Source organism: Musa acuminata, chromosome BXJ3-8 (genome assembly GCF_036884655.1).
Source record: "Musa acuminata AAA Group cultivar baxijiao chromosome BXJ3-8, Cavendish_Baxijiao_AAA, whole genome shotgun sequence".
NCBI classification, from domain to species: Eukaryota; Viridiplantae; Streptophyta; class Magnoliopsida; order Zingiberales; family Musaceae; genus Musa; species Musa acuminata.
Window position 1 is genome coordinate 34,604,991 of NC_088356.1, and position 13,078 is coordinate 34,618,068.

Genomic DNA, 13,078 nt, shown 5'->3' on the forward strand with positions numbered 1-13,078 from the left:
GAACTTAGAAACTTGTTCGTAAAAGTGCAGAGAGCAGTAGCTATGTAGGAGGTTTGCAGTAATGATAAAGCGCTCAAAATAAAAGCAAACCAGAGATTTAGAGTGGTTCGGTCAGTCTTGACCTACTCCACTTTTGGCTTCCTCCACCGACGAGGTCACCGACGTCAACTAGAGGCCTTCCTTCAATAGGCGAAGGCCAACTGCCCTTTTACAGTTTCACTCCTTTTGACGGGCTCAGGAGACAACCCTTATAGAACCTTTCTCTCCTCTCTTTACAACTCAAGACTTGAAGAACAGAAAGAGGAGAACTTTTGGACTTTACACAAATTTGAGCTCTTAGAATCACAGAAAAGATCAAGAATTCGGTGTAGGTCTGTATCTTTTCAGTGTTGAATGGGTGGGGTATTTATAGGCCCCAACCCAGTTCAAATTTGGAGCTCAAAACGATCAAATCCCGGAATTCCGGGATCAGGCGGTTGCACCTCCTGACTGGGGCAGTTGCACCGCCTGGCAGAGCTCGAAGACTGAGCCTCTAGGCAGTGCCACCTCTGTCAGGGGCGGTTGCACCTCTCTGCCAGAGCTCGAAGACCGAGCTCAGGCGGTTGCACCGCCTGACTGGAGAGGTTGCACCGCCTGGCAGAGCTCGAAACTTGAGCTCTAGCGGTGCTACCTCTTGACAGAAGAGGTTGCACCGCCCAGTCTCGCTCGGAGACTGAGCCCGAGGCGGTGCCACCTCTTGGCTGGAGCGGTTGCACCTCCCAGTCTCGCTGGGAGACATAGCCTGGGCGGTGCTACCTCCCTGCCTGGGCGGTTGCACCTCCCACAGCAACCTGGGTCCGAATGGGTTGAACCATTCGACCCAATTTGAGTTCTTTAGGGGCCCAATTGCCCCAGGATTAAGCTAATGGGATCACCTCCCATTTCTAACTTAATCAAAGTGCTAACTACGATTATTTCCTAAGACATATTCTGCAGCTTGCTTCGGTGCATCACTCGCTTCTTCCGGCGAACTTCCGTCGATCATCCGATGAACCCTCGGTGATGCTCCTGCGGACTTCCGACAAACTCCTGGACTGCGACGATCCACTTGGCAAGTTCCGACGAGCTTCTTTGGTAAGCTCCTGGACTTCTCGGATTTGTTCCCGCAGAACCTCCGACGACCGTCCGAACTTTCGTAGAACTCTCAAACTCCCAACGTGATCATTGTCTTGACTCCGGCGCAACTCCTGCTGCATGTCTTTCTTCAATCGTAGTTAATCCTGCACACTCAAAACAAAAACTTCGATCGAGACAATTAATCCTAAGCAATTAACCAAGTTGTCCGGCATGTCATTGGTCCCTCGACGCTTCGTCCGATTCTTCGGCGCATCGTCCTTTCCTGCAACCTATTGCCCAATCGGCCAGTTGACTCCGCAACTCCGATATCCTTGGCACAATACCCGCTCTTCTTGGCCCGATGCCCGAGTCCACGACCCGAAGCCTTCTGTCGATACGTCGACCGATCCACCGGCCCGACGTCCAATCTTCTGACATGTTCCTCCGGCACAACATGATTTTCCTGCTTTAATTGTCTCATCCTGATCGAAGCATCCTGCGTCACTCAAAACGCAGATTAAATCATAAACATATATCAAGTAGTTTCATCATCAAAATACGAGATTCAACAGGTCCTTCATGTCACGCCAACACCAGTGTCAGACGCTACTAGGAGTACGATCCTGCTCCCTGTAAGCGGGCACATCAAGCAACGGTAACCTTCCCTATATAAACTCTCGCTCTCAGAAAGAGGGGAAGGAGAAAAAACAAAGATAAAAATCCCCTGTGACTATCAACTGACTTGATCGTCGGAGGGGTCGGGTCGAGCCTCCTGGCCCGACCTATGTGTAGGGACGAAGACAGAGTACCTCCCACCGCGTGCTTAGGCGAGGAGTTCCCTTCTAGAGGAAACAACTATCTCGTCGCGATCGGACCACCGCAGTCGGCCACCTCAACAGTCTCAAGGGTCGCTCAAGAAGATCCCCAATCATTCGGACCCGAACCGAGTCGTGTTGACCCAAGGCCATGACTTAAGGTTGTTGACACCAATATTTTGGCGCTAGAAGGAGGCCTGAATGTCGAGGGATTGGCAGATCGACTCAGACGAACCCGCAGTTGAGGGGTCACACCCGATCGGGGCTCCGGGGGAACACCCCCCCGCATGGAGAACCTCGAGATGAACACCCTGCCACGACCTCAGAGCGCTATTAGTGGATATTCAACGAGTCGGGCTTATCGCCACCCGACGGTGCCCTAGTCGACCCGTCTCCCGTGTCGTCCGAGGCCTTTCAGGACCTCGCTCATCAAGTCCGAACTTTGACGGGTATGGTGCAATCCATTATCCCACTCGTTTCTCGTCCGACGCACCCGCCTGCGATCCAACCGCTGCGGCAACAGGAGCCGCCTGTTCGGGCTCACACACCACCTCTGGAGCTCCCCACTTCGCCTCGGGTCTGATCGGCCCCACTCGGGGACCGGGTGATGGCAATCCCGAGCGGGTGCCCAGAACCCGAGGCATTATCTTCGGATTCAATAGACTCCCTGCGAGCCCAATTACGCTTTGTTAGTCAACGGCTCGATGAAGTGCAGAAGGAGGTTCGCAGGTCAAAGGGAGAGCTTGGGGAGGACGCACACCAAGGGTCTCCGTTCGCGCCTGAGATACAAGATCAGGCAGTCCCCTCGAACTTCCGCCTCCCCTCTCTCGATACGTACGATGGTGCCACCGACCCAGCGGACCATGTAGTCGCCTTCCGTGCCCAAATGGTGCTTTATGGAACCTCAGATGCCCTAATGTGCTGGGTGTTCCCCACGACTCTGAGGGGGCCATCCCGTGTATGGTATAGTAGTCTGAAGCCCGGGGCGATCACTTCGTTCGATCAGCTCACCAGGGACTTTAAGCTTAACTTCCTAGCCTACGCCCGGCCGAAGCCATCCGTTGCACTGCTCCTCGGACTCAACCAAAGGGAGGACGAGCCCCTCTCACATTTTGTGGATTGCTTTGCCACGTAAATACGGGGTTTGCCGGACGCTCATCCCTCTCTATTAATGTAGGCATTTTTGATAGGCCTGCGACCTTCTAGATTTTCCTGGTCCCTCGCGGAGCAACCCCCCACCGCGGTACCGAAGATGCTCCAGCGGGCTAACCAGTACATCGCGACGGAGGCCTGGGTGGCCGTGAGGAGGTGGAGCGACTTTTAGCAGCGGGCTTCATAGAAGAGGAGGGCGCCCGAGGACCAAGATCACACGACCTTCCTCACCGAATAGACTCTGCGAGTCTGAGTCGTGCTCCTCAGGTGCGTGTTGCCCGAGACCACCTCTGCTCGGCCTGCCTGATTGAGTCGTGCTCCTCGGCTGCATGTTGCCCGAGACCACCTTTGCGTGGCCCGCACGCTGGAGCCGTGTTCCTTGGGTGCATGTTGCCCGAGACCACCTCTGCGCGGCCTGCCCGCCCAAGTCTTGCTCCTTCGCTGCATATTGCCGAGACCACCTCTGCGCGGCCTGCCCGCCCGAGTCGTACTCCTCGGCTGCATGTTGCCCGAGACCACCTCTGCGTGGCCTGCTCGCCTGAGTCGTGCTCCTCGGCTGCATGTTGCCCGAGACCACCTCTGCGCGGCCTGCCCACTTGAATCGTGCTCCTCGGGTGCGTGTTGCCCGAGACCACCTCTGCGCGGCCTGCCCGCCTGAGTCGTGCTCCTCGGCTGCATGTTGCCCGAGACCACCTCTACGCGGCCTGCCCGCTTGAGTCGTGCTCTTCGGGTGCGTGTTGCCCGAGACCACCTCTGCTCGGCCTGCCCGACTAAGTCGTGCTCCTCGGTTGCATGTTGCCCGAGACCACCTCTACGCAGCCTGTCCGCTTGAGTCGTGCTCCTCGGCTGCATGTTGCCCGAGACCACCTCTGCGCGGCTTGCTCGCTTGAGTCGTGCTGCTCGGGTGCGTGTTGCCCGAGACCACCTTTGCTCGGCTTGCCCGACTGAGTCGTGCTCCTCGGTTGCATGTTGCCCGAGACCACCGTTGCGCGGCCAGTCCTCCTTGATTGCTAAACTCTACGATTCCTACAACGGACTAGCTACCGACCGGCAGGGACAATTTCTTAAAGCTGAAGCCATGCCTTGGACCCCCCTAACAACAACCGACGCATAACTTCCTTCGGGGGGGGGGGGGGGGGGAATATGATGAGGGCAATAATGGCAACAGGATGCGGGTTAACGTCAACTGTGCCCGGATGACGCCTCGCGCCTCGGTTGACCTGATAGCGCTTGGCCAAAATAGATTGGAATGCCGACCGAGGCACATTAACATCTTGCGCGAGCCCGGTCCTTCACGCCACGCCAACACCGGTGTCAAACGCTACCAGGAGTACGATCCTGCTTCCTGCAAGCGGGCACATTAGGCAACGGTAACCTTCCCTATAAAAACCCTTGTGCTCAGAAAGATTGGAAGGAGAAATAATAAAGACAAAAACCCCCTATGACTATCAACTGACTTGATCGTCAGAGGGGTCAGGTCGAGCCTCCCGACCCGACCTATGTGCAGGGACGAAGACGGAGCCCCTCCCACCGCGTGCCCAGGCGAGGAGTTCCCTTCCAAAGGAAACAGCTGTATCGTTGCGATCGGACCACCACAGTCGACCACCTCAACAGTCTCAAGGATCGCTCAGGAAGATCCCTAATCATTCGGACCCGAACCCAGTCGTGCTGGCCCGAGGCCACGGCTTAAGGTTGTTGACACCAACACTACAAACAGTAGTATTTATCAATATAGATTTTCTAATCGTGGTGAGTTTGAACCGACTTGATTCTTCTTTTGAAAAAAATTTCTTTTGTTCCTATGCAAAGTTAGAGAGAAGGTTTGGCTAATTTTTTTGACTTAGAGAGAAGGTTTGACTAATTTTTTTGTTCCTATGCAAAAGATGTTATGAGCAAAGTTGTGCTAAGGGCATATGTTTGACGAGACTCTTTCCATGTTGAAGATCAAGAAGAGAAAAATAGTAAATATGGAAGAGATAATCTATTTGCATTATAGAAATAGAAAACTCTATTTATCGTGTTAAAATATCATATTTGATTAAAAAGATATTTCCATTAGAACTTGATGCTTACGTCATAAGCCTATTATGATATGGAATCCGACCAACTACAGTCCACATGTTTGGTTTCGATTGGTGGAAAAAAATATATATATATCATATCGATATTCTGAATAAAATCCATATGTTCGGTATCGATTGGTGAAAAATATTTGTCTTATCAATATTCCAATCTAAATCGACACAAGAGTAGGAGGAATTAGAGAAAAGTCTCCCACTGACTACTCTTTCCATAGATGTCGTCGATCCATGAATCTTCATCAATGTTGCCAAACAAAAGGAAGATGAAGAAGGGAAGCGGTGAGGACCGCATCAGAGACTAGTTTTTGAGGTGATTAAGTTGGAGTTGTGGTTGACTAGCAAAGACTTGAGAAAGTGAAAGTTGATTTGGACACAACGAAGAAGAAATGGTCCTCAAAATTGTTAATCATAGCGGCCTCTACTTTTGGAGATGCGATTTCGGAACCATATGTCAGCTTGATGAAAGCGAAAGCATTGACATAAGGGTGATCGAAGCCATTAATGAGCTATCTAAAATAAGCTTCTCATGACATCTGTAACGCTGGAAGATCAACTGTTACATCCATCTGCAACCACAACTGTTTGACTCCTAGCTTTGATGGTCCTCCACTCTTATTAGTGTAGAGAAGCCAACCAAGTTCAATACCAATTTGGTTGCAAGGTCGATGCTGAAAGACCAGTGGATTCAGTTGAATAACATATAAAACTATATCGGGGATAGATTCGATAAATATCTTTTTAACGCTTAAATTAAAAGCACGAAGAAAAATACTATTTTAAAATAGGAAAAAAATCCCCATTAACTAACATGATTGGACACTTTTTATATATATATATATAGGATTCGTGTAACTATTGGCATTTAGTGTTGAGTTACTTTATGGGAGTGGTTTCGTAGAGTTATCAAACTTAACTCGAATGCGAGGAGTCATTTGAAATATCGGGCATCGTGGACAATGGCATGTTATAGACAAATTATGCTGACTAAACATCCAATTCAGAATGTCAAGCTAATGGTGACATACTTCCCATATCATTTGCCCATTTTGATATATGTGACATACTTCCCTATGATTTGTGCATCGCGATAAACATCAAGATCATCAAGTAAAAGAATAGATTGGTGGTGATCTCAAATTCAAATACCTAGGAACTCTTTTGAGTAAACAAATTGGAACCAGAGGGCATAAAGTGGCAGTGAGAGCCTAAAAATCTATTTGGAGAACCAATGTGCATCACATTAATACATATATATATATTGGTGGAGGGAAAAAGATGAGTCCCATAGCACAAGCAACATCTAATCTAATCTGCAGAAAAGAATCCATGCTTTCTGGGAGTAGATGTAGGTTAGTGGACCTTTTTGGATGCAGTAAAGAAAGAAAGGAGGGGTGCATCAAAGCAAAGCATGCCCATACTGTGTTTCACATTCTCCCAGCCTCTTTTCTCTGACATTAAGGTGTGTGTGGGACTCAGCTTATTATAGTAGCACTTCTTTTGTCTATGAGAGAGAGAGAGAGAGAGAGAGAGAGAGAGAGAGATTGCATATGCTAATGTGATGCCATGGAATCATCACAACGACCAAAGAACAAGTAGGTCAACTGTTGATTTCGAACTAAATGAAATGTCTCACAATCAAACCAAAGTTACAAACAAGTCATGTTAACTAAAGGTTCAATTTTTGAACTAAGTTATGAACACAACTATGACATAAGAAACATTTGCAACTGTGTAAACAGATTCCGAAACAACAAAAGAAGATGCATGAAAAGAAGAATAAGGCTTATCCCTTCACAATTAAGCAAGTGTTCATAACTTGATGCATGGTGGGTCTGAGTTTGATCCTTTTTGCCAATCAATATTTTTCTTGTATCTGACTTGTGTTTGATTCCTTTTGTCAACCAATCATGTTGTCGCATAGTCACTTTGATGTGGAAATGTATCCAACTTCTTATACTTCAGAGCAATGTATATGATACCGCGACAATTGTTTCTAAAAATAAGGAAAATATTATTCAAGAATTTTGATGGCATTATATCTCGTATTTCTTAAACTTACGTGATATTCACGCTTTTTCTTTCAATGGATCGTTTTCTTAGTTCAAAGATTATTTTCTCCAATATTAAACCAAGAACAAGAAGATGGAAAAATTAGTCTTTTCCAGTGATGTTGTGATATAGATTGTTAGTGTTTTTATCTCATAAATAAGGTTAAGGTTTCAGATGAAATAACATTAATGGAAAATTAAGATGGTATCAGAGTAGAAGATCATGTCCAAATCTTTTTCAAGCCATACATATGAAGAAAATAATTTTCAATTGACTCAAGTTTCACATATTTGTCAGCAATTCTTAGTTATCTTGAATACATATATAAATATATATAAATATATATGTATAAATAAATAAATAAATATATATATATATATATATATATATGTATACATATATATATATAAATATATATACATATATATATATACATATATATAACGATAAAATAAATCTTTTCCAACCAGCTAAAAAGTAAACCGAAAAGATCAAGAAGTAGATAAATGGTAAAAAAAAAAGAAGCTTTTATAGCTTTGTATAATCTTATAAATAAGAATAAAAGAAGCTACAAATGGCATTATGTTTTTTTTACCTTTTGTATCATCTATGTATGTATGTTGCAACTCGAAAACATGGAGTAAAACTAACTTCAATATATGCATTATCCAACCAAATATAATGAAGTATTATATATGGCATATTAAAGATTTCATGTATTGAGAATAGAGAGAGAGAGAGAGAGAGAGAGAGAGAGAGAGCGAGCATTGGTGGTATAATTACCATCTCCTGCAGGTGTTTTTTGTGGGAAAGCCTTGGGATCGAAGGCTTATAATGGCAGAGGAGGTGTAATCATCCCCCTGTGATTGCCAGCGAGAGTAACATCATATGAAGGGAGGGGGAAGAAAAAGGAAGGAAAAGAGAGCGAAAGGACTGGACCTGGAGAGAGACGGGAGATGATCTCTTTCCTCTTCTCTTTCGATGCAAAAAAGATGATCTCTCATCTTTAATTTCGGAACTGTAGAAAGTCCTACGGATACACACCCGAGGAGAGAAGAAGCCCTTTCGACTCCCCCCTCCCTCCCTCCACCATCAGCGCCTTCGAAAGATGCATGGGTTTTACAGCAAAAGAAAGAGAGGAAAGCCAGTGAAAAAGTAGGGAAAGTGAAGTAGATTTATATGCACCAGCTGCTCCAACGTTTCTTTGGGTCGAGGAGAAGAAGAAGAAGAAGAAGGAGCCTTTCTCTTCTCTCTTCTTGGGACTCTCAAGGCTTTTGACACACCATCATGAGGTCTTCACCTCTGGATCACTACCACCAAGAAGGCCTCAATGGCTGCTCCTCTTTAGCAGCAGCTCCAGCTTTCTACGACCACGCTATCCACCGTGAGTGGAATCAACACCAGATGTTGTAAGTTTCTTCGTACTCTTCATGTTCTTCCACAGCTTCTACGTGTAACACATTAATTGGAGTCAGAATTCACTTTATCTAATTCCTAGTATTTGGAATTTTCTTGCTTTCTTTGTTTGCTACTTCTATTTCCACTTTTAGATCCTCGCTAGGGATTTGAAACCTATACATATACATACCTTGCATTATATATGAGGATTTGCTTCATTGTTGTCATTGGCTTTGTGCAGGAACTATGATTATGACTTCATTTCAGATGCCAGTGGAGTACCACCTACCCAAACGATTCAAGACCTAGGGTTTCACTGGGCTGTCAATGGTGAAGGGGGTTCTATGAACCAGCTGCCAGCTCACCAGAACTCTTGTCCGAAGCTTAATGAGTTCAACATGGATGGCTCTTCTAATGAAGACTGCCAACTACAGGAGAAGCTCTTCGTAAGAAGCATAGCTTCAGATTGCCAGACTGATCTCCTTCAACCTCTGCCGGGAAACCTGTCTGAAACTTCGAGGTTTGATAGCTCTCGTGGCAGTGGTCGAGGGATTATCAACATGGCTTTTTCGACTTCTGGTTTGTCACACTCGAGCCAGAATCCGCCATTACCCTCTGCAGGTTACTTAGACATGGATCTTCATGCACTGCATCTATTGGCTTCAGCTAGATTCGGAAGGAGCTTTTGCCCACCTTCGTTCACCAGTATGGCGTCCTCCGGGGTTGACCATCTTCCAGAATCAATTCAAGGGCCATTCCACCACCATCACAAGGTGGGTTCATTTGTTCTTCCAATCTAAACAAGAAAATACTGGGCCTTTTTCCTCCAAAATGAGGAGTTAATTAGATGATCATCCATCTTGATGTTTCTGTGTAAGAGATCCTAAGTTGCACCAGAGAGATCTCAGGTCTATCATGTTGTTTTCTTTGCCTATTACTATTCCAAGGTCCTACACTGATACAACATACACCCAGTAGGCAGCTCTTTTCAGCTTTAGTGAATGACATGAATCATCTTTTTCGAAAGGAAGTTGCAGAAAAGAACAAGAAAGTAGATCAATGTGCCTTTTTTAGGGTTCCGTATACATCAGTCAAGCTAACACATGAACGTTGCTTTACCTGTTGCTCCTTTGAAGATGCCACCTTTGGTCAGTGGAGGAACAGAAGCCAAGGGATCCAACAGCAGTTGGGAGCACGAGTCACCCCTGTCAACCATGCCCAGAAAACCTCGGGTTGAGCAGCGTTCTTCCTTCTCTCCTTTCAAGGTATATATTAGTGCTTTGAGTTCCTGAAGCACAAATCATCCCTAACCTGAGCTTGTTTCTGTCTATTTCTCTTAATTATTTTGCTAGCATTGAGATTACAGAAAATAAAACTAAAATATGTGTATAAATATTATAAGGTGAGGAAGGAGAAACTTGGCGATAGGATTGCAGCACTGCAGCAGCTGGTGGCTCCATTTGGGAAGGTAATCAAAAACCTCATAACAATTCCTATTCCACAAATGTTTAGATACGTTCTTGTGTGCAATTCTTTGGTCTTTACTTTTTCTTCAACTTGTGATGATACATATTTACAAAAGGAAATGTGTATTAAAAGGGAACAAAATGGCAGACAACGAGTATTTTGTTCATTTTTTTGACAAAAAAAAAAAATCATATTTTATTCAGTAGTCAATCCAATTTTTGACAAAATAATAATAATAATAATTAACTGCATTATAGATGTCTACGATCTGATAGGAGGAAATCAAAGCAAAGTGTTTTTATATAATTACAAAAGATCATATTTCTATGTATCCATGATACAAATGTCACTATAAGAAAAAAAATTAATATTATGTAAAATAATTTAAGGACTATTATTATATTTTATTTGAAATCACTTGCTTTGATAATTATACTATAAAAAAAATTATGCTTCTATTTCAGCTTGCTTGCAAAATATATTAGGATGTTTACATTATCTATCACAATCTGATTTGGTCATTTTATTGAGCCTAAACCACTAACCTAAAATGCTTAGAACTCAATCTAAGTCTTAGTTCATTTTTAAATGTGAGACTAAAACTTTTGGTCTTAGCTTTCTCTATTTATATGCTTTGAGTCAATTAGAACTATAGAAACCAACTGCAGGAGGCCTTAAGGAACAAAGGATGGATTGTTTTGCCTATACTTTTGCTGATCTTATGTGCTGCTCATAACATGTGATGCCATGCATACAAGTCTGATTACCTAATCGCACATTACTTTGTTCTTCTTCTAAACTTCATATAACTTCTTGGCATGGCTTACATCGTGTAGACTGATACAGCTTCAGTGCTAATGGAGGCCATTGGGTACATTAAATTTCTTCTGGACCAGGTCGAGGTAACCACCATTATTATAATATGATGAGAAGTTCTTTGACCGCAAACGCATTTTTGTTATGTAGTTATCTCTTAGCGTTAACTTGTACATCTTACAGAAGTTGAGTGTACCATATCTGAGGCCATCTGGAAATAAAAGATCAAGGACATCAATGCAAGAGGTATGTACAAGTATTCTACGTGACATGAATTGTTATCTGTCAAAACTAAATGTGCAGTTGACCTATAAACTTATAACTTTGACCTTCCACTTGATCCGGCACAACATACACTGTGTCAATGTTTTCCGTGTCCAATATGTAGGCATCAAATGAGGAGAGTGATGAGCCAGCAAAGAGAGGACTCAGGAGTAGAGGCCTTTGCCTTGTGCCCTTGTCTTACACATCGTACATGACAAGTGAGCATGCAGCTTGGTCACCCAGATGAAGAGTGATGATGATGTGGTTTTGAGCTCCGATGATGAATCTAATTAACAATGTTGTTAATGTCCCATCTTTTTTTCTCGTTCTCTCACTTCTGATGACATAATTTGGTGGAGCAAACTTGTTCAGCTTGTGCGAATGTTCCAAGGTAGAACAAGTTGTTCAATGTTGGATGTCATGCTTTCTAAGTCAAATCTTATTTACACGTCATTTTTCTCATATTTCCGGTCCTTACAATTGGTTGGCTGTGTGCGTGGTAATGGTTGCATGACAATAATTTTATCAAAAAGAAGGTTGAGAAATAATTTGAGAGCAACCTTTCAAAAGGTTGCATCAAACATGAGAGACCTTTGCAGATTGTCTAAACCAATAGGCAGGCAATCATATACTTCAATACAACGCATACATCAGCAGTGATTGATTAATCCGCGGGTATCCTGACCGAGCCCAGACAGGGGACCCTTTTTTTATCCGCCGGAGTTGGTGGGCCCCGCTCATTGCCCCCACTGGGACCCAAGCTCCCGTTCCAATTAATGGCTCCATTAAATTTGATTGAAAAATCAGGTAACTGACTTATTTGGATGGCTCATACAACCAAATTACAGTGTTATTTATCGATGTCATTGTGCCACATCAAAATGATCGCAAACGTATTATTTACAGAGTAATTTTCCCTTTTCTATGGAAAAAAAAAAATACAAGAATGCGATATTAGATTAGCCTTAATCTCGATTACAGAATCGACAATTTCAGTTCTATCGAGTTTGAACCTGAAATCCAAGCGATTCCAGTTCCACAACTGCAACCATCTATTTCATTTTTTTTATTTCTTATTTTTTTTAAAAAACATCCCTTAAAATATTTGTTTATTAAACGATGAAAAGTGACAGATTCATCATTTAGAAGGATATTTGATCATTTTATTTTTTTTTATTTTTTTTATTTTTCTGACCAGAATTGAACCAGAACCATCAGGTTTATATTTCGAGTAGCGAAACGAAACCGCTAGAATCCGATTCTGATTCAGAACTACAAATTATCGGAACCATGGCTGCTCGACCAAATGTGTTTCCTTTTAAGCAGAAATCAGCAATGCAATTAAATCAGTGGATGACTGCAAGCAGAATGACATCCCACGAAGATAAAACAGAGGCAAGTAAATTCAAAAGCAGAATTCCAATTAATGGCTCCAGTTTTTTGATTGAATGAAAGATCAGGTAATCAACATATTTGGACGGCTCAAACACTGACAGAACCAAATTACGGTATTATTATACATCAATGTTATTGTGCAAAATCAAAACGATCACAAACATATCCATAGTAATTTTTCCTTTTCTATGAAAAAAAAATTTACAAGAACATAATATTAGATGACTGCTCAACAAGAATGTCCTCCCCAATGCAGAAAGCCTTCAGGAGAAATCAGTAACGCAATTAAATCAGTGGACGACTGCAACATTTGTTCCTGCAGGACCACATTCCACCTTCAGATGCCCCAGAGGAACATGTCACAGACCAGATGGCTTATTATCTTGACTGCTGCTGCTTGTCATAAAGGATTCACCACAACCGCACTGCCCTTTTGAGTTTGGGTTGATGAATATGAACTCTGACCTGCAGTAACAATTATCTAAAATGTCATGGTTTATTGAGATGACCTTTCTAGCATACTGCAAAGAATAAATGAAGCTATTA

The 13,078-nt window shown here is 43.7% G+C and overlaps 2 protein-coding genes across 4 annotated transcripts in view; one reads left to right on the top strand and one right to left on the bottom strand.

The window, feature by feature from the left end:
* Positions 1-8,039: 8,039 nt before the first annotated feature.
* On the top strand, positions 8,040-11,601 carry LOC103994949 (transcription factor bHLH110). Of its 3 annotated transcripts, none has more exons than XM_009415416.3 (7): positions 8,040-8,601; positions 8,832-9,363; positions 9,727-9,855; positions 9,993-10,058; positions 10,894-10,959; positions 11,057-11,119; positions 11,262-11,601. In XM_009415416.3, exons 1-7 carry the CDS (start codon positions 8,480-8,482, stop codon positions 11,382-11,384), a joined length of 1,101 nt encoding a protein of 366 aa, XP_009413691.1. In that variant the 5' UTR covers positions 8,040-8,479; the 3' UTR covers positions 11,385-11,601. The 3 variants fall into 3 exon arrangements, with proteins under 3 accessions (XP_009413691.1, XP_065018019.1, XP_065018018.1); XM_065161947.1 differs by having other exon boundaries at positions 8,346-8,601; positions 8,832-9,169; positions 9,257-9,363; positions 11,057-11,404; XM_065161946.1 differs by having other exon boundaries at positions 8,346-8,601; positions 11,057-11,404.
* Positions 11,602-12,632: 1,031 nt separating this feature from the next.
* Positions 12,633-13,078, bottom strand: part of LOC103994950 (iron-sulfur assembly protein IscA-like 1, mitochondrial) — a 2,056-nt gene continuing 1,610 nt past the window's right edge. The window contains exon 5 of the mRNA XM_009415419.3: positions 12,633-12,997. Coding sequence (XP_009413694.1) covers positions 12,892-12,997 — 106 coding nt within the window. The 3' untranslated portion in view covers positions 12,633-12,891. The remainder of the gene's footprint in view (positions 12,998-13,078) is intronic.

Coding starts and splice junctions, on each gene's coding strand:
- LOC103994949 (XM_065161946.1), top strand. CDS start 8,480: ATGAGGTCTTCACCTCTGGATCACTACCACCAAGAAGGCCTCAATGGC. Junction 9,856..9,992: donor CTTCCTTCTCTCCTTTCAAG/GTATATATTAGT, acceptor AAATATTATAAG/GTGAGGAAGGAGAAACTTGG. Junction 10,960..11,056: donor TTCTTCTGGACCAGGTCGAG/GTAACCACCATT, acceptor TACATCTTACAG/AAGTTGAGTGTACCATATCT.